Genomic DNA, 18999 nt, shown 5'->3' with positions numbered 1-18999 from the left:
GTGCAGTGCACAAGTCTCCATCAAATATTATATTAGGACATACATTCAAAGGTTTATTATTATCAAATATATTATTACTATTATAATTAACCCTAGGCACGTGACAGCCAAGACGATTAATACAAATCCCCAAAAATGATTATTTTATGGCACATTTATTTTGCAGGGATTTGTCAATGTACAAATAACAAATTATTTATCACAAATTACACTAAATAAATATTGTTTGTGGTGAAAAATTATAGGAAACAATTTTTTTTATAAAATAAGCAATATAAAAATATTCATGTTGTATATGAAAAAATATATATCATTTATATATTTTCCCCTATACAAAATTTTTTATATTGCTTATTTTATAATTAAATTCGTTTGTTATAATTTGTAATTTGTAAACCATAAACCTATGAATTTATGTTCTAATATATTATTTGTAAGATATTATGTAGGGGAGGCAATCCGTGGCAGGAGGGGCATTTTAGAGCATAACACCGGGTCAGTAGCGTACTGTATGTAGTGAGTATAATAACGTCAATGGATACATTTGTTACATGAACCACAAAAAAGCAGGTGATTCAGCATCATCAGCCTAATCAACCAAAAAGCCTATGATGAAGCCTATATGTTGCGCTTGGATTCATGGCGGTGATGGTAAAGGCAGAGGAGAGACCTGTGTGTGTTTTGTGTCTTAAACCGCTGGCAGCGGACAGCATGAGACCCAACAAAGTAGGAAGACACTTAGAGACAACACACCCCAGTCACGTTAATAAGCCACTCGACTTCTTTGAAAGAAAGCTCTAGATAAGTGACGAAGTAAGCCTGTTATAACAATTGCACGTGTATTTTATCAGTTTTGAACTTGCCGTTATTTGATCTTATTGGTTCAATAAATAGTACACTTGGCCGTTTTCGTTATCATTTTGTTGACAAGTGGGGCTTAAAAATTCACCCACCCCCTTAAGTGGGGAATGACAGAAAATGTTTGAGAACCACTGCCCTACACCATTACCTCCAACCCAACCCTAATCGCTATCCTCTGGCTCGGACTTGGATTGTTTGGGACCTCGGCCAATTGCCCCTAACCTAACCCTAACCCTAACCCTGATGGTGGGACTACTAGCTGGAGTGCTCCTCCTCTCTTCCTCGGCACTCTACAATGTAGTGCCCCCTGGTGGTGTTCGAAAAAGACCCCCTGGGTCTGGGACTCTCCGGTGTCCACCACGGTGGCCAGTAGAGCTACCTGGAAACCTTCTTGCTGTTCTCGTACAACTGCCGCCAGGTCTCTGGGTGGAGCTGAGGACTGCTCTGATGTCAGTGGTGGAGGGTCCTCTTTTGGTGGCAAGGTAGAAGAGCTGAGAGGCTGCAGAAGGGGCACTGGGCGTTAGAGGGTCTGGCCTGCGGCGGTGTAGAAGTGGGCTCCGGGGATCCTTCCTGAACCTCCTCATGGTTGTGTCGAACACGCTCCTTCTGCTGAAACTCTTTCCCCCCCTTGCTGTCCTTCTCTGTATACGTGGTGTTTGTAATCCCGGGTGAATGCAGAGGTGGCGCTTGTGTAGATGCAGGAGTGTAGGCCTGTAACTTGGGGATGTTGGGTGTGCTAAAAAGGCACAGCTTCTTTATTTGCTTCTCCCAGATAACAGATTACGTGGCGTTAAAAACAGTAAGTTACCACCCTCCTCAGCTTTTCTAAAGACTTTTGGCAGTAGCGCTCAAGCTCAGCTAATTTAGCATCCACTGCCTGCCAAAAACTAATTTCTTGGTTAAAACTGCTATTAATTGAGTCTCAAAAATCCCTCTCTAACATGCTCACTTTCTCAGAAAGAGCCATTAGATCCATCTTACATTGACTAAGTTCAGATTTCATTGTTTTTACATCAGCAACAATATTAGACATATGACCCACCATATCATCATCATGTCTATCTTATATATACAATGAACTAATCAAAGAAGTTATTTTTTCTGTAGGGTTATGGCCTGTCACGACAGTTTGTACCTCATCATCTACATCAACCGGCACATTACTAGCGACAATAAAGGCCCTCCTGGCACTACTAGCATTAGCATATATGTTAGCCATTTTAGTGTCTGCAAAGACACACAACACCGGAAAAATACCCAAACAAACAGATTCCCCGTATGGGCCACCACTATGTAACGCTCAGATCTTATTTTAGAGCTAATTACATTAATACAGGATCTAGAATCTAAATATGGACTAATACTACTTACTTCCGGTGCTGCGCAATCTTCGCGGAGCAATTAAAGACACGTGAAAACAACAACTTCCAACCAAACCCAAAGTGTATTAAACAGACAAACAAATGAGGTGCACCAAAAAACAATATATACAAAATATATACAAATATAAACAATGTCAATAATGTATGTGTGTGTGAGTGTGTATGTATGAATGTCAAGATTCAAAATTCACGATTCAAAGAACTTTATTAATCCCAGAGGGAAATTGCTTAAAGTCCAGGTCCGTGTTATTGTGAGTGAACTTGTGATCCGGAGAGATGGCTCGGCCACACCAGTATATGTTGATCAATCCGAGAGCAAGTGCAAGGGAAAGAATAATCCACTTGGAAATCCACACAATTGCGCGCTCTCCCATCCAAATTGCAGCGCGCTGTGTTATGTCTCCTCCCAGAACCAAAACACTTTCAGGAGACAAAATAAACCAAAGCGGGTTGCTAATAAAGCCCTGTGGTTTTATCTTTATTTACCATCTTTTTTGGCTTATGAAAAAAAACACCCTTATTCAAGATTCAAGATTCAAATAACTTTATTAATCCCAGAGGGAAATTGCTTATGCTCGGTTACAGGTGCTCACAGTTATCTAAGAAAAGGTAATAAATATGTGGCTGCACTACAGCCTACTATCAGGAAATTAAATTTATTTCAAGACCATTTAAATCGAAGCATTGCCATGCCTTTCATTGTTTTGTCCCTGTTAAGACATTTCAAAGCACGAATTTGGGCATTTCATTTCATCATTATGAAAATAATATGAAGCACATATACACACATTCATCATAAAAGATCTATTGTAAGACTAAATAAAATTCATGTTTGCTTCAGCATTGAAAATAATATGTTTAAGGCTAACTAATTATACACAATTCTTCATTGTACTTGGTCTGGCTTTTAGAAAAAGTCCTTCCATGCACCATCTGGTGGATATTAAGAGAAGCACAACACATTTATTTAAATTCTCGATTGTCGCTTGCAGCAAATTGCGGAATCTTGCGGAAAAACATGTGCATTCTTAATGGCCACATCAGTTATATGTCTTAGCAAAGCCAGATGAGAAAAAACAGCTTACTAAAGTTGAGCAGTGTGTGCAGGACATAAGATTTAAAGCGGAAGTTGAGCAGACAGACAGGCTTAACAAACTGTCTGCTAGCTGCATAGAGTCGTCACTCAGGGTTCATCATATTGAGACTGCGTCTGTTCCCCGAGCTAAAAACAAATTTAGAAAGACTCAGAAAGTCTATTTTAGTAATTTAATTAACATAAAGACCACACTCAGATCATACTGAATGCGCAGTCGGCACCTCTGATCTGAAGCTAGGACTGTTAAATATTAGATCTCTTGCATCTAAAGCATTTATAGTTAATGGAATTATCACGGATTAGGAGTTTGATATACTCTGCTTAACTGAAACCTGGATTAAACAGGATGAGTGTGTAGCTCTAAATGAAGCTAGTCCTCCTGGATCCAGCTCCATACACCAGCCTCGGTTAACTGGTAGAGGAGGAGGCGTCGCAGTTATTCACAATGATAATTTGACTATTGTACAAAAACACGGACACAAATTTAATTCATTTGAAATTCTTTATAGTAACATAAGTGTACAGTGGAACCTCGGGTTTACAAGTGTTTCGCAAGACGAGCAACAATTTTTAATAATTTTTTACTTGAAAAACAAGCATTGTCTTAGTTTACGAGCACCGAGTATCATGTTTCACGCATGCGCTTCTTGTTTTAACAACGAGCGTTACATCATCACAAGTGAGCCAACGGTTTTTCTCTCTTTTGCAGCAGAATTGTAGGTAATCGCCTCTCCTGCTGGGTGAATACACACACACACACACACACACACGCTGTGTGTGTGTGTGTGTGTGTGTGATGTGCGTGCGCGCGCTCACACATTAACGGAGAGACCATTTTTAAAACCTTTTAAAAATTAGCAAGGAACATTCTTAGTCACACTCGCGTGAGCGCATACTAACATGATCACTGCTGTAAGTAAAACAAAAACAAAAAACAAATTAAACAGCTCTTCACCTTTGAAAACAATCGCTTTATATTTTGTATTAATTATATTTATGTATTTATTTTTTTGGGCTGTAGAACGAATAATTTAAGTTTCCATTATTTCCTATAGGTAAATTAAATTTGGTTTACAAGTGTTTTGGAATACGAGCCCGCTTCCGGAACGAATTAAGCTCGTAATCCGAGGTTCCACTGTATTTAACTATATTAAGTCAGCGCAGTCGATTCCACTTATTGTCATTTACAGACCTCCAGGGCCGTACGCTGAATTTCTTAGTGAATTTGCAGATTTCGTCTCAAACCTAGTCGTTTCTGTAGACAAAGTGTTAATTGCTGGAGATTTTATTATTCATTTTGAGAATTCAGAAGACCCTCTGAGAACAGCATTTATGTCCATACTGGACTCAGTAGGAGTAAATCAGTGTGTAGTAGGACCCACTCATAAAGCAGGTCACACTTTAGATTTAATAATATTATTCGGTTTAAGTATAAGAAATGTATTCACAATTCCACTATCTGAAGTTATCTCAGATCACTATCTTGTCTCAATTTAAGTGTGTCACAGTAATAATGGACGCACAGCACCACGCTACCGTATGAAACGTACATTCACATCAAATACCAAACAGAGTTTTATCAGTAATCTCCCAGAGTTCCCAACTTCGATTAGATCACCGTCTGACCCCACAGAACTCGATTAGGCGACTGAATATTTAGAGTTGACATTTCGCTATACCTTAAATACTGTAGCTTCAGTTAAAAGAAAAATTATTAGAGATAAGAAACTTGCTCCCTGGTATAACGATCACACGCGCACTTTAAAACAGACCACTCGGAAATTAGAACGTAAATGGCGTCAAACTAAATTGTTAGTATTTCAAATAGCATGGAAGGAGAGCATCCTGAACTATAGAAAAGCTCTTAGTGTAGCTAGATCAACATCTCTCCACTCTTATAGAAAACAACAAAAATAATCCTAGATTTTTATTTAATGCTGTAGCCAAATTAACCAGAAATAAGACCACTGTAGAAATCTCCACATCATGCAATAGTGAGGACTTCATAAACTTTTTTAAGAATAAAATTGGAAATATTAGGCATAAAATTGAGGTTTTGAAACTGAACAATGTAATAGATGCAGATGTTAATCTAGCCATGTCAGATTAGAACCTAGAATACTTTACCCCCCTTGAAGAGAATGAACTAATTTCACTCATCTCTTCTGCAAATTCATTAACTTGTATATTAGATCCTGTACCGACACATTTTCTTAAACAGATAGTACCAGCAATACCAGAACCCCTGTTGAGAATAATTAATTCTTCACTCAGTATTGGTTATGTTCCAAAATCTTTTAAATTAGCAGTTATCAAACCAATAATTAAGAAACCTGACCTCGACCCCTGTCAGCTGTCTAATTACAGGCCAATATCAAACCTCCCCTTTATCTCTAAGATTCTGGAAAAGATAGTAGCGGAGCAGCTATGCTCATATCTACATAGAAATGGCATACATGAACTGTATCAGTCAGGATTTAGGCCTCATCACAGTACAGAGACAGCACTCGTCAAAGTAGTAAATTACATCCTATTGGCCTCTGATCAGGGTTGTGTAACTAAGCTTGTGTTACTCGACCTCAGTGCAGCTTTTGACATCATTGATCACGCTATTCTTCTTCACAGATTAGAAAATGTAGTAGGAATTAAGGGTACAGCCCTGTCCTGGCTCAGATCCTATCTGACCCATCGTTATCAGTAAGCAGACTTAAATGGTGATTATTCTGCATGTTCTCTAGTGGAGTTTGGCCTTCCGCAGGGTTCAGTTTTAGGTCCACTGCTTTTTTCCCTCTAAATGCTTCCTCTGGGCAACATAATCCGTAAGCATGGTATTAGTTTTCATTGTTATGCTGACGACACACAGTTATATGTCTCAGCAAAACCTGGTGAGAAAAAATAGCATACTAAAGTTGAGGAATGTGTGCAGGACATAAGAAATTGGATGCTAACTAACTTCCTTCTGCTTAATCCGGATAAGGCAGAAGTTCTAGTCATAGGACCGCATACAGCTAGGAGTAAAATTTTAGATCACACTGTAACTTAAGATGGCCTTTCTGTTTCATCTAATGCAACAGTGAAAGACCTTGGTGTGATTATTGATTCCAGCCTTTCATTTGAAGCTCATGTAGATAATATTACCAGGATAGCATTCTTTCACCTCAGAAATATTGCCAAGATAAGAAATATATTGTCGCTAAACGATGCAGAAAAACTAGTTCATGCTTTTATCACCTCTAGGTTGGACTATTGTAATGCCTTACTGTCTGGTTGTTCAGCTAGATACATAAATAAGCTTCAGCTAGTCCAGAATGCAGCAGTGAGAGTCCATACTAGAACCAGAAGATATGAGCACATCACCCCTATCTTATCTTCACTTCATTGGCTCCCTGTGAAATTTCGCATTGATTTTAAAATACTACTCTTGACATATAAAGCATTAAATGGTCTCGCGCCGCAGTACCTGAGTGAACTGCTAGTGTCTTACGATCCGCCACGCCTACTTCGATCAAAGGATGCAGGCTGCTTGTCAGTACCGCGTATTATGAAAACTACAGCTGGGGGCGGAGCTTTTTCTTACAAAGCCCCAAAGTTATGGAATAGTCTTCCAAATAGTGTTCGGGACTCAGACACAGTCTCAGTGTTTAAGTCCAGGCTAAAAACCTATTTATTTAGCCAAGCATTTTTAAAAATAGATTTGCCTTAGGTAAAGGAGCAGATCTGGGGGACTCATGGACGTAGAGTATTATGGTGAACTTGTATGTTTAGATGCTGTCTTCCCCACTCTCATTGATCACTTAGATTTGTTGACGGTGAGGTGATGGTTTTCTTTAAATCCCAGTTCCCCCTCATGTCTGTGTTTCCTTCTGGCTCTCCCTTTTAGTTATGATGTCATAGTTACTCCTACCGGAGTCTCTGAATGCACTCAGTAAATATACATTTTAATTATACATTATATCATTATACATTATGTGACTGCAACCATACCTAACTGTTATCTCTCCTCTTCTGCTCTTCCCTCTCCTGTTTTCTCTCCCACTTTTTTTCTTCCCCCTCTTCCCTCTCTCTCTTTCCTCCTCTCTGTTGAGCTACACACGTTGTCCTGAGCTGCCAGTGATCCAGACTCCCTCTGCCCTCCGGACCTGTCTGACCCATCCTGGTGCCCCGCTTCTGGTTAGAGATCTCGTCACATGGATGCCCCGTGTGTCTCTTTGGGATGAGTCTGGTGTCTGGGGATGGTTTCACTCTACCATGAAGACAGTTCTGGCCTCGACTGGTGTTGACAGCTGTTTCTCTGAGGACTTGACAGTTCAATAGTTCAGGACTAAGTTTCCAATAACTACATGGACTCCATATTAATATCAATTAACATCAACTGTTATAGCTGAACTGGCTGCCACATAACACACAGAATGAATGCAGATCAATTCTTGCTATCCGTTATCACCCAGATGAGGATGGGTTCCCTGTTGAGTCTGGTTCCTCTCAAGGTTTCTTCCTATTACCATCTCAGGGAGTTTTTCCTTGCCACTGTTGCCCTCGACTTGTTCATAAGGGACAAACTGACCATTTTGCTTCATGCACATTCACATTCCATACAAACTTAAATAATCCTTTTGATTGTATAAAGCTGCTTTCCAACAATGACAACTGTTAAAAGTGCTATACAAATAAAATAAAATTGAATTGAATAATTTAGTGTTAAAAGAAGGAGAGAAAAAGAGAATTCAGGTAGTTAACGCAGAAAGGCGACTTTTACCAAATAATTCTACAAGTAAAAGTGTAAAAAACTCTTCCAAAAAAACATCAGTGAAAATTTCAATAGTTTTTCCTTAGCCTTCAGCCTCTCCCTCATATCTGAAACTCCACCCACATCATTGTGTAAGAACTATTACTCGCACTGAGAAACAGTGCATGAGGAAGGTTATTACTGTTAGCATCACCAAGTTCCGTCCTATCACACACTCCCAGTTTTGACAGGCACACAAGCCACACACCCAAGGTGTGATCCAATTAAAAGTCATTGGTGAGGAAGCAAGTAATTTACTAAAAATCTGCTCCCAATGAAAAAATCTGTAGATCTACACCACACACACTTGCTATGCCCCCTCAGCAAAGACCACACACAAAGGCAAAAAAAAAAATGCACGGATGTTACAGTCAAACCTGTATGTCCAGCCTGGAGATAGACGTGCACAAATGATAAATTAAAGAAAATGTAAATAAAGTTTTAATAAATGTTGTTTTCCGCTACTGAAACTAAAAATGAAGATGCTGTGTGTGTGTGTGTGTGTGCATGCATGCGCGCGCACATGCAATAATGAGTACACTGTAAGATTTTAATTGATCTGTTAATTTAGATTAATACAGTTTGGACAACTTTTGACACATTCATCAGGGATGTTTTTTTTTTGTTTGTTTTTTTAAGGTAAAGCATTTCACAGATATTCGTTCACAAACAGAGACACTTCCTCCGTCAGTAATCATCCAGCAGCAATCATAATGAAGGTCAGGGCTGTGTAAACGTCCTGGCACACTAACTGATCACATAAAAGGATTGCATGGTTTATGTGGCTGAAGAGCAGAAGAGAATGAGACTTGTCTCTCTCGCTCTCTCTCTGTCTCGAGTGAAGCACATTCAGAAGCTGAAGTTAAAGATTAGGAATGTTTCAGACAGTTAATTACATGATTTTTTTTAATTAAATGTAATGCTCGTAGGATAAGCATAAAAAATAGAATTACATTTTAACATATTAACCTTAAAAATATTAATACAAATGTCAAGGAAATACAAGGTCAGTAACCAAAGCAAGGATATACTGTGAGTGAATTGTGCCTCTTTGTGGTCGCTGTTGGGATTGCAATAAGATTTTGAATTAGCAGTATATTTGCAGTTATTTTATAATGGATGAGTGTGTTGTTTAATATTACAGTGTGTGTGCAGGTGATTTACAAATAAAACGGTAAGTTCGGGAGCAGTGATCATCGTTATATCGCCCATCTCTGTGGAAGTGAGCACAGTCTTCTCCTCCACCCAGACCATGTAATTTCCAGTTATCAGGCTGACCAGGCATCCATTCCCTGTATATATACACACAAAATAATGTGACATTCATTAATGATTTAACTATTTTAGATGAACTCACTATACCATAATAGTTAATATTATAGTCCATATATTTTTATCAGAGGTATGCAGGTTTATTACCCATGCAGTTCTGATCAAAATCCTTCCATGCATGTTGGTTAGTGTGTATGTGAGTGTCATGTATGTACTGGAATTTGCACCCTGCTACAATGTCTAAAGGACTTTAATGTGCATTCTAAGGTGCTTAGAAACTTCTAAAGTGCACCTCAGGCCACTGCTCGTAGGTGAGGAAACACAGCCTGGTTTGGGAACAGCACCATGCAGGAGTGGTGTCTCTACAGAGACTGGTGTTAAAAATTTTTAGAATTGTGTATAAAGACAGTATGTCCAGCTATAGACAGGCTCTAAAAGCTGTAAGGAATGAGCATCTGAGCCGACAATCCCAGGTTCTTATTTAGTACAGTGGCTCGCCTAACACAACCTAATGTTGCCTGCAAAGAGTACTCCATCACAGTTTAGAAGTGAAGAATTTATGGACTTCTTCAAAGAAAAAATCCATAGTATCAGGAAGAAAATAAAGTCCTAACAACCTCTAATAGCATCTTATGATCCAGGTCAGTCTAAAGCTTCTGACTAATTTAGATTTTCAGTGCTTTACAAGTATAGGACAGGAAGAGCTGTATAAACTTATCACCTCGGCTAAATCAACAACGTGCCTGTTAGACCCAATCCCAAACAGATTTTTAAAAGAAGTGATGCATTCATTTCACTTCTTAACATTATTAATTCCTCATTATATTAAGGTCACATCCCTAAAGCTTTCAAGTTGGCAGTTATTAAGCCGCTTCTTAAAACATCTAATTTAGACCAGAATGAAATAACAAATTACAGACTGATTTCAAACTTTCTGTTTATGTTAAAAATATTAGAAAAGGTAGTATCAGCTCAAATATGCACATACTTGCAGGAAAACAACATCCTCGAAGAATTTCAATCAGGTTTCCGGCCCCATCATAGTACAGAAACTGCACTAGTTAAGATTGCAAATTACTTGTTTTTAGCTTCAGACCAAGGCTGCATCTCAATACTAGTCTTGCTTGATTTTAGTGCTGCATTCGACACCATAGATCATAATATTCTCATAGGTCGCTTACAAAATCACATAGGTATTCAGGGACAGGCATTAAAATGGTTTAGATCCTACCTGTCTGATCGATACCATTTTGTAGATCTAAATAGAGAACTGTCTGGTGTAATGTCAGTGAAATATGGGGTCCCACAAGGGTCAGTTTTAGGACCTCTGCTGTTCTCAATATACATGCTTCCCTTGGGTAACATCATTAGAAGACATGGGATTAGTTTCCATTGTTAGGCTGATGATACCCAATTATATATCTTAAAAAAACCAGATGAAATACCCAAGTTGTCTAGATTAACCGAGTGTGTCCAGGACATAAAAGATTGGATGACCAATAACTTTATTTTACTAAATTCAGATAAGACAGAGATATTACTTATTGGCCCAAAAACCATTACACAACAGCTCTCACAATTCAGCCTGCATTTGGAAGGATGTACTGTTACTCCTAGCTCAACAGTAAAAGACCCAGGTGTAATATTAGACAGTAACTTTGAAAATCATATTTCCAATATCACAAAAAAGTCCTTTTCTATCTTAGAAATATTGCCAAGCTTATGAGCATCTTATCCGTATCTGATGCAGAAAAGTTATTTCATGCATTTAGGACCTCCAGACTGGACTATTGTAATGCATTACTAGGTGGTTGTCCTGCATCCTAAATAAACACGCTTCAGTTAGTCCAAAATGCAGCCGCCAGGGTTCTCACTAGATCCAGAAAATATGATCATATAACCCTAATATTATCATCCCTGCACTGGCTACCTGTTCAGTTTAGAATTAATTACAAACTAGTATTACTTACATACAAGGCCTTAAATAGCTCCCACATACCTAACCAGTCTTCTGATACGCTACAATCCACCACGCTCCTTAAGATCACAAAACTCTGGACTTCTGGCAGTTCCCAGAATTTTATAATCTATAAAAGTGGGTAGGGCTTTTTCATATTTAGCTCCAAAGCTTTGGAATAGCCTTCCAGACAGTGTTCGGGGCTCAGACACAGTTTCGCAGTTTAAAAGTAGACTCAAGACGCATCTCTTTAATCTGGCATACATGTAACTCATCCCATAACCTCATACTTCAGTACATCTATCCTGAATGGCAACTACGCTAATTCTCTCCATCTGTTCTGTATTTTTTTTCTCTCATCCCGAGGCATCTGGAGATTGTGCCAGCTTTAGTAGACAAAGGCCAACCCTGCGAGGATCCTGAGGCATCCAGAGAAGGACCAGCTCCAGCTGGATTCTGCTTTATGATGGTTTGAGCTACACATCCTGCTCCTGTGGTCCCAGTGATCCAGACCCCATCTGCCCTCTGCACCTACTGACTCCCTGTGCTGAACTGGACTTCATGTTAATTTAAAGAACTTCTTTTATATTAAACTTTCACCTGCACAACACACATGAGGTTTTATAATTTCTATGTTATCATCCAGTTGAGTCTGGTTCCTCTCTGGTTCCTCTCAAGTTTCTTCCCATTGCCATCTCAGGGCAAAAGAATTTTTTCTTGCCACTGTCGCCGTCACCCTTGGCTCGCTCATCAAGGACAGTTCATTCATCATTCATTCATCTCATTATTATCTAGACACATTTTTCTCACACATACACACTTCCATTAATTTTCTTTTTTTTAATTTCTTTCTTTTTTGTGAAGCTGCTTTGAGACAATGACCATTGTTAAAAGCGCTATATAAATAAAATTGAATTGAATTGAATACCCCCCCACACACACACACTTACACACACATCCACACATACATACACATACCCCAAACAAACACACACACACACACACACACACCTACACACCACCACACACCCCACACACCCACATACACCTACACACACACACATCCACCTACACACACCCCTACACACCTCACACACACAATTCTGTATCATATTTTAGGATTTTATTTTCATATTATGGTTTTCTTTTTCTATACTTGTGTAAATTTCTGTACATGTGTATGGTTTATGGTTTTTGGTTTTTGTACATTTAAATTTGGATAATGTCACGCTCACCTCTTGTCCATCTGGTATGGTGTTCCATCCAGCCATTCCCACTCTCCTGTTCTCTCATCACTCAGACCAAGCCAGTAAAATAAAGGCCTGATGTTTTTTAATATAAAGTCCTACACACACACACACACACACAGAGAGAGCTTACTCTGTAAGATATAGTTCATTGCCAGACAGTAGTGTGTTAATAACAGTCCATGAAGCAGATCTTGTAACAAATATTACAAATATTAGTTAAGCGTGTGAGATGAACATATTTGACCAGAAACACTGACCTTCTCCGCTTTGTTCTTCAGGATCAGCAGTTCTGATTTCATGTCCACACAAGCATCTCGAGCGTCGTTCCACGGCTTTCCATCATCAGAAAAATAATAACAGTGTGTAAAAAAAAGCTTCCAATCCAATGGGCAGCACTGCTGTTCGGTTCCTACACACACATGTGCACACACAGATATAGAGATGTATAGGGTGTAGGGTTAGGGTGTAGTGTGTAGGGTTAGGGTGTAGTGTGTAGGGTTAGGGTGTTACTCACCGTTGTTTTCAAAATTTTTAAAGCGACATTTCAGCTGAGTCACAGCATTTTGTATGTGGTCTACCTTAGTGAGGACTAAAACACACACACACACACTTAGGAAAAAAAATTATTATTGTATAAATAAACTGATTGTAAACTGCTTACAGTCCTGAGATTGACTTTGCAGACTGTTTAAACTGAGTCTCAGTCCACTAACACTCCGAACTGTCTCAGCACCTAGCACATACACACACACACAACACACACAATCACATTACATGGGTCAGCATGACTTTGTGTGTGTGTGTGTGTGTGTGTGTGTGTGTGTGTGTGTGTGTGTGTGTGTGTGTGTGTGTGTCACCCTTGTTCTCCAACTGCTGTATCTTGTAGATGAGGGACACTAAAGACTGACTCAAATTCTTCATGTCACTTTCTACACCTGAGAACCTCCTGTCCACCTGTGTCCCTACACACACACACACACACGTATAAGCAGATGATGGCAGGCGTGTGTGCGTGTGTGTGTCACTTACTGGTTAGAGAGATGGAGATGATGATTGCCAGCAGCAGAATGGCCAAAATGGAGAACAAACACACACTCCATCGAGCACGACAAGGCAAAGCTGCGATCACACCGATTGAGCCCTCTAACAAACAGACAAAAACAGTAATGCAAGATAATGTACTTACACACACACACACACACACACACACGCACAAACACAACACACCTTTCCTCCAGAAGACAGTGCTGTCTCTAGTGTTGAAGTCATCAGGCTCATCAGTGTCTATTCCTGAAGTGTCTCTCATTATTAGACCTACACACATACACACACACACACACATCAAATTGAATATTTAAAGTCCATTAATAAACACATTCTCAGTAAGAAACACTGAGCACCTTCATTCACGTCTACAGAAAAATCTGATCATCTATCGAGTGTGTAGGTGTGTGTATGTGTGTGTGTGTGCACGCACTTGTATCTGTACTTTGAGCTGTGTGTGTGTGTTTGTGACATGGCATGTTTACTTTGTTAAAACAGTCAAACAGTTAGGGATGTGAAATTCAGTCAGGATTACAAGAAACCAAATCTAAATTTGTAAAGCTTTACAAATTTCTAAACATGGTGTTTAAAATGTGTTTAAAATTCATGATTTTGTAGAAAGGAGTTTACAAGAGATAAAAGATATATTTGTCTGTGTATACAGGTGCTTCTCAATAAAGTAGAATATCATCGAAATGTTGATTTATTTCAATAAATCAGTTCAATAAGTGAAACTAATGTATTATACAGATTGATTACACACAAAATGATATACTGTATTTCAAGTGTTTATTTATTTAAATTTTGAGGATTACGGCTTATAGCTAATGAAAACCCAAAATTCAATACAGTATCTCTGAAAATGTGAATATTACTTTAGAACAAAAAAAAAAAAACTTAAAACAGAAATGTTGGACTATTGAACAGTATGAACATATACAGCTCACTCAGTACTTGGCCGAGCTCCATTTGTATACATTTTTTCAGCAATGCAACAAAAAGGACTGGACTGTCGCTCAGTCGGCCAAAGTGCTCTTTTTAGTTAGAAGTAAATTTTACGTTTCATTTGGAAATCAAGGTCCCAGATTCTAAGTAAGAGAGGAGAGACAAGGAATCCAAGCTGCTTGAGGTCCAGGGAAAAGTTTGCTTTCCGTGGTGCTTTGTGGAGCCGTGTCATCTGCTAGTGTCAGTCCACTGTGTTTTATCAGGTACAAGGTTCAATTCAATTCAATTCAATTTTTATTTATATAGCGCTTTTAACAATGGTCATTGTCTCAAAGCAGCTTCACAAAAAATTAAAGAATTTTTAAAATTAAAAGAAAAGAAAATATTTGGAAGTGTGTATGTGTGAGAAAAATTGTGTCTAGATAATAATAAAATAAATAAATGATGAATGAAATGTCTCTGATGAGCAAGCCACGGCGACGGTGGCAAGGAAAAACTCCCTGAGATGGTAATAGGAAGAAACCTTGAGAGGAACCAGACTCAACAGGGAACCCATCCTCATCTGGGTGATAACAGATAGAAATACAGGGAAATTCAGCACAGGGAGTCAGTAGGTTCAGAGGGCAGATGGGGTCTGGGGCACTGGAAGCACAGGAGCAGGATGTGTAGCTCCAGCCATCATAAAGCAGAATCCAGCTGGAGCAGGTCCTCCTCTGGATGCCTCAGGAACCTCGCAGGGTTGGCCTTTGTCTACTAAAGCTGGCACAATCTCCAGATGCCTCGGGATGGGTAGAAAAATACAGAACAGATGGAGAGAATTAGCGTAGTTGCCATTCAGGATAGGTGTACTGGAGTATGAGGGTATGGGATGAGTTACGCGTATGCCAGATTAAAGAGATGCGTCTTGAGTCTACTTTTGAATTGGGAAACCGTGTCTGCTCCCCGAACACTGTCTGGAAGGCTATTCCAAAGTTTTGGAGCTAAATATGAAAATGCCCTGCCCCCTTTTGTAGATTTTAAAATTCTAGGAATTACCAGAAGTCCAGAGTTTTGTGATCTTAAGGAGCGTGGTGGTTTATAGCGTATCAGAAGACTGGTTAGATATGTGGGAGCTAAACCATTTAAAGCCTTGTATGTAAGTAGTACTATTTTGTAATTAATTCTAAACTGAACAGGTAGCCAGTGCAGGGTTGATAATATAGGGTTAATATATAGCTTTTCAGCATCAGATACGGATAGGATACTCCTAAGTTTGGCAATATTTCTAAGATGGAAAAAGGCTGTTTTTATGATATTGGAAATATGATTTTCAAAAGACAAGTTACTGTCTAATATTACACCCAGGTCTTTTACTGTTGAGCTAGGAGTAACAGTACATCCTTCTAAACGCAGGCTGAATTGTGAAAGCTGTTGTGTGCTGGTTTTTGGGCCGATGAGTAATATCTCTGTCTTATCTGAATTTAGTAAAAGAAAGTTATTGGTCATCCAATCTTTTATGTCCTGGACACACTCGGTTAATCTAGACAACTTGGGTATTTCATCTGGTTTTGTTGAGATATATAATTGGGTATCATCAGCATAACAATGGAAACTAATCCCATGTCTTCTAATGATGTTACCCAAGGGAAGCATGTATATTGAGAACAGCAGAGGTCCTAAAACTGACCCTTGTGGGACCCCATATTTCACTGGCATTACACCAGACAGTTCTCCATTTAGATCTACAAAATGGTATCGATCAGACAGGTAGGATCTAAACCATTTTAATGCCTGCCCCTGAATACCTATGTGATTTTGTAGGCGATCTATGAGAATATTATGATCTATGGTGTCGAATGCAGCACTAAGATCAAGAAAGACTAGTTTTGAGATGCAGCCTTGGTCTGAAGCTAAAAACAAGTCGTTCGCAATCTTAACTAGTGCAGTTTTTGTACTATGATGGGGCCTGAAACCTGACTGAAATTCTTCTAGGGTCAGCGCAGCATCTATCAGAAAGTTTTAGAGCACTTCATGTTTCCCTCTGCTGAACAGCTTTACGGAGATGCTGATTTTATTGTCCAGCAGGACTTGGCATCTGCCCACACTGATCAAAGTATTAATACCTGGTTTAAGAACTATGGTATCCCTGTGTTTGATTAGCCCACAAGCCCACCCGACCCGTGGAGAATCTATGGAGTATGGTGAAGAGGAAGATGCGAGAAACCAGACCCGACAACGCAGAAGAGCTAAAGCCCGCTATCAGAGCAACCTGGGCTTCCATACAGTAACAACTCAGCAGAGACACAGACTGATCACTTGCATGCCACGCCCCATTGCTGCAGTAATTCATCTGATTCATAGCTCAACTCTGTCTGAATCAGCAAACCAAAGTGCCTTTAGCTGTTATTACACACACTCACTTACACACACACACACACACTGTGGTGTCCGGTTCATGTGTGAAAATGATTCCTCATGCTCCCAGAGCCAATCTCTCTCATAATCTAAGGTTTGGAACACATCAGGGGAAAAAAACTCCATATATGTGATAACTTGGTGATTCAGTACATTCAGGTGGTCAGCTGACTTCATTTGATAAATATACATGAGGCATAAGGCCAAAATGATGAATATACATGTTATGAAGGCTTCTCTTTAGTCTCCCTGAAGGCCAACACATAGAGACTGTAGAGGAGCTTCTTCCTGCAGGCGATACGGTCTCTCAACCACAACACCATGCAGAACTAATACCATCTTTTCAACATTTAAAGTTGACTGAACATTCATGGACACTATGGACACATTCATGCACACCTACACACCTACACGTTAATAAGTCACTTTAACAAGAAACCTTTTATACATATTTGCACACCCTCAGTCTTTTTTTTCACCAAATTTCTAAAATTTTTAGAAATTTATATTTTTTCTCTATATTTTGTTATCTGTACAGTATATTTCTATTTTTATCCTAGTTAAATTTATCTTCTATCCGATTTTTTTTATTCATATTTATTTTCTTATCTATAAGCTTTAATTTTCTTTTTAAGGTCACTGGCGGTCGTATAATCATTTCACTGCATATTGTACTGTGTATGATCGTGTATGTGACAAATAAAATTAGAATTTGAATGATACTGACAGCTTGACTTTTTAATATTAATTATTATTATATATTATTATTTATTCACTTACATTTTTATTCTAAATAATAACTATTGTTTGTGTGTGTGTGTGTGTGTGTGTGTGTGTGAGAAAGAGAGAAACCTATGAATGCACACTTACTAATTAGCGGGCAATGTTTAGTGTTTAATGGTGTGTGTGTGTGTGTGTGTGCAGTGATTAGTTTAAACCACAGGATTAAGACAGCAGTTAACCATGTGACTAAACAGCAACAAAAAAATCAGTTTGGTGTTATTACAGTAAAAAAAAAATCACACCTACAAACTAAAACAAAGGCTGGGTTTCAAACCGCTCCCTGATCCTCACATGAGTGCACTACATGCTGTAGGTAATATTGGCTTCCTCCCTCTGTCTAATACACGACAGGACGTAATGGCACGCGACCCCCTGTTTCACCTCCGGTCTGTTTAAACAGCTGTGCTAACTTCCCGCTGTTTCTGTGTCTCAATGTCTCTGTGGGATAAAGAGAGGGAGAGAGTGGAGGAACGTTTAAGTGAGGAAGGGATATATTATTATCTCCAACAGTCATGTTCAAAAATTTGTACCCCCTCTTTTAATTCCATTTGTTTTTGTGTGAAAACCTAATAATCATCTGTTTGTGTTAAACAAATAATGGCATGATGAAAAAAAGTTATATGTTGTTGTTGGTCTGAAGTTCTATTTGCCTGATACATTGTCATGTCCAGCGACCTTGCTTCCAGAAGACACTTAACATTGTCATGTCCAGCGACCTTGCTTCCAGAAGACACTTAACTTCTGCTGCTGGTGCCCCTGAAGACCTTAAAGAGTACCGGTTGGCTAACGGTTCAAAAGCAGGAACTATGTAACAGAAAACAGGAACAGGGATCATACTCATAAATTAACTGTCTCAGCACCTCACTGTCTCAGTGCCATGTCTCACTGTCTTAGCGTGTCACTGTCTTAGTGTCTCAATGTCTCACTCTTGGTACGTCATGTCTTTCCAATGCTAAAAGAGTGAGACTGGTCAGTCAATGGAACCTGACTCGCACAGACACACGGAGACAGTGAGAATTAACATCTCTCTCTCAGGGTGTCACGTCTCACTTTTTCAGTCCATCAAGTCTCAGCATGTCACATCTCAGAAACATACCACAGACCTACAAGTAATCAAATGCTTTAGCTCTGGCGTGATCTCTTTGTACTTTTTGAAGCAATTGTATTTCGCACATTCCACATAATTTATTCATTTTCTACTTGTTAGACATTTTATAAATTATAACTGT

General features: G+C 39.0%; 1 protein-coding gene across 1 annotated transcript; it reads right to left on the bottom strand.

Annotated features, from left to right (window-relative positions):
- Nucleotides 1-9017: 9017 nt before the first annotated feature.
- On the bottom strand, nt 9018-14074 carry asgr1a (asialoglycoprotein receptor 1a). The gene is made up of 9 exons (XM_053483112.1): nt 14005-14074; nt 13832-13918; nt 13634-13747; nt 13462-13566; nt 13266-13337; nt 13119-13193; nt 12862-13013; nt 12590-12699; nt 9018-9417 (listed from the first exon to the last, which is right to left on the bottom strand). Exons 2-9 carry the CDS (start codon nt 13908-13910, stop codon nt 9264-9266), a joined length of 861 nt encoding a protein of 286 aa, XP_053339087.1. The 5' UTR covers nt 13911-13918; nt 14005-14074; the 3' UTR covers nt 9018-9263.
- Between the last annotated feature and the right edge of the window lie 4925 nt (nt 14075-18999).

The sequence above is a fragment of the Clarias gariepinus genome, chromosome 22, assembly GCF_024256425.1.
Source record: "Clarias gariepinus isolate MV-2021 ecotype Netherlands chromosome 22, CGAR_prim_01v2, whole genome shotgun sequence".
Classification (NCBI taxonomy): domain Eukaryota; kingdom Metazoa; phylum Chordata; class Actinopteri; order Siluriformes; family Clariidae; genus Clarias; species Clarias gariepinus.
The sequence above is the reverse complement of the archived record's forward strand: the minus strand, read 5'-3'. Positions and strand labels throughout refer to the sequence as shown.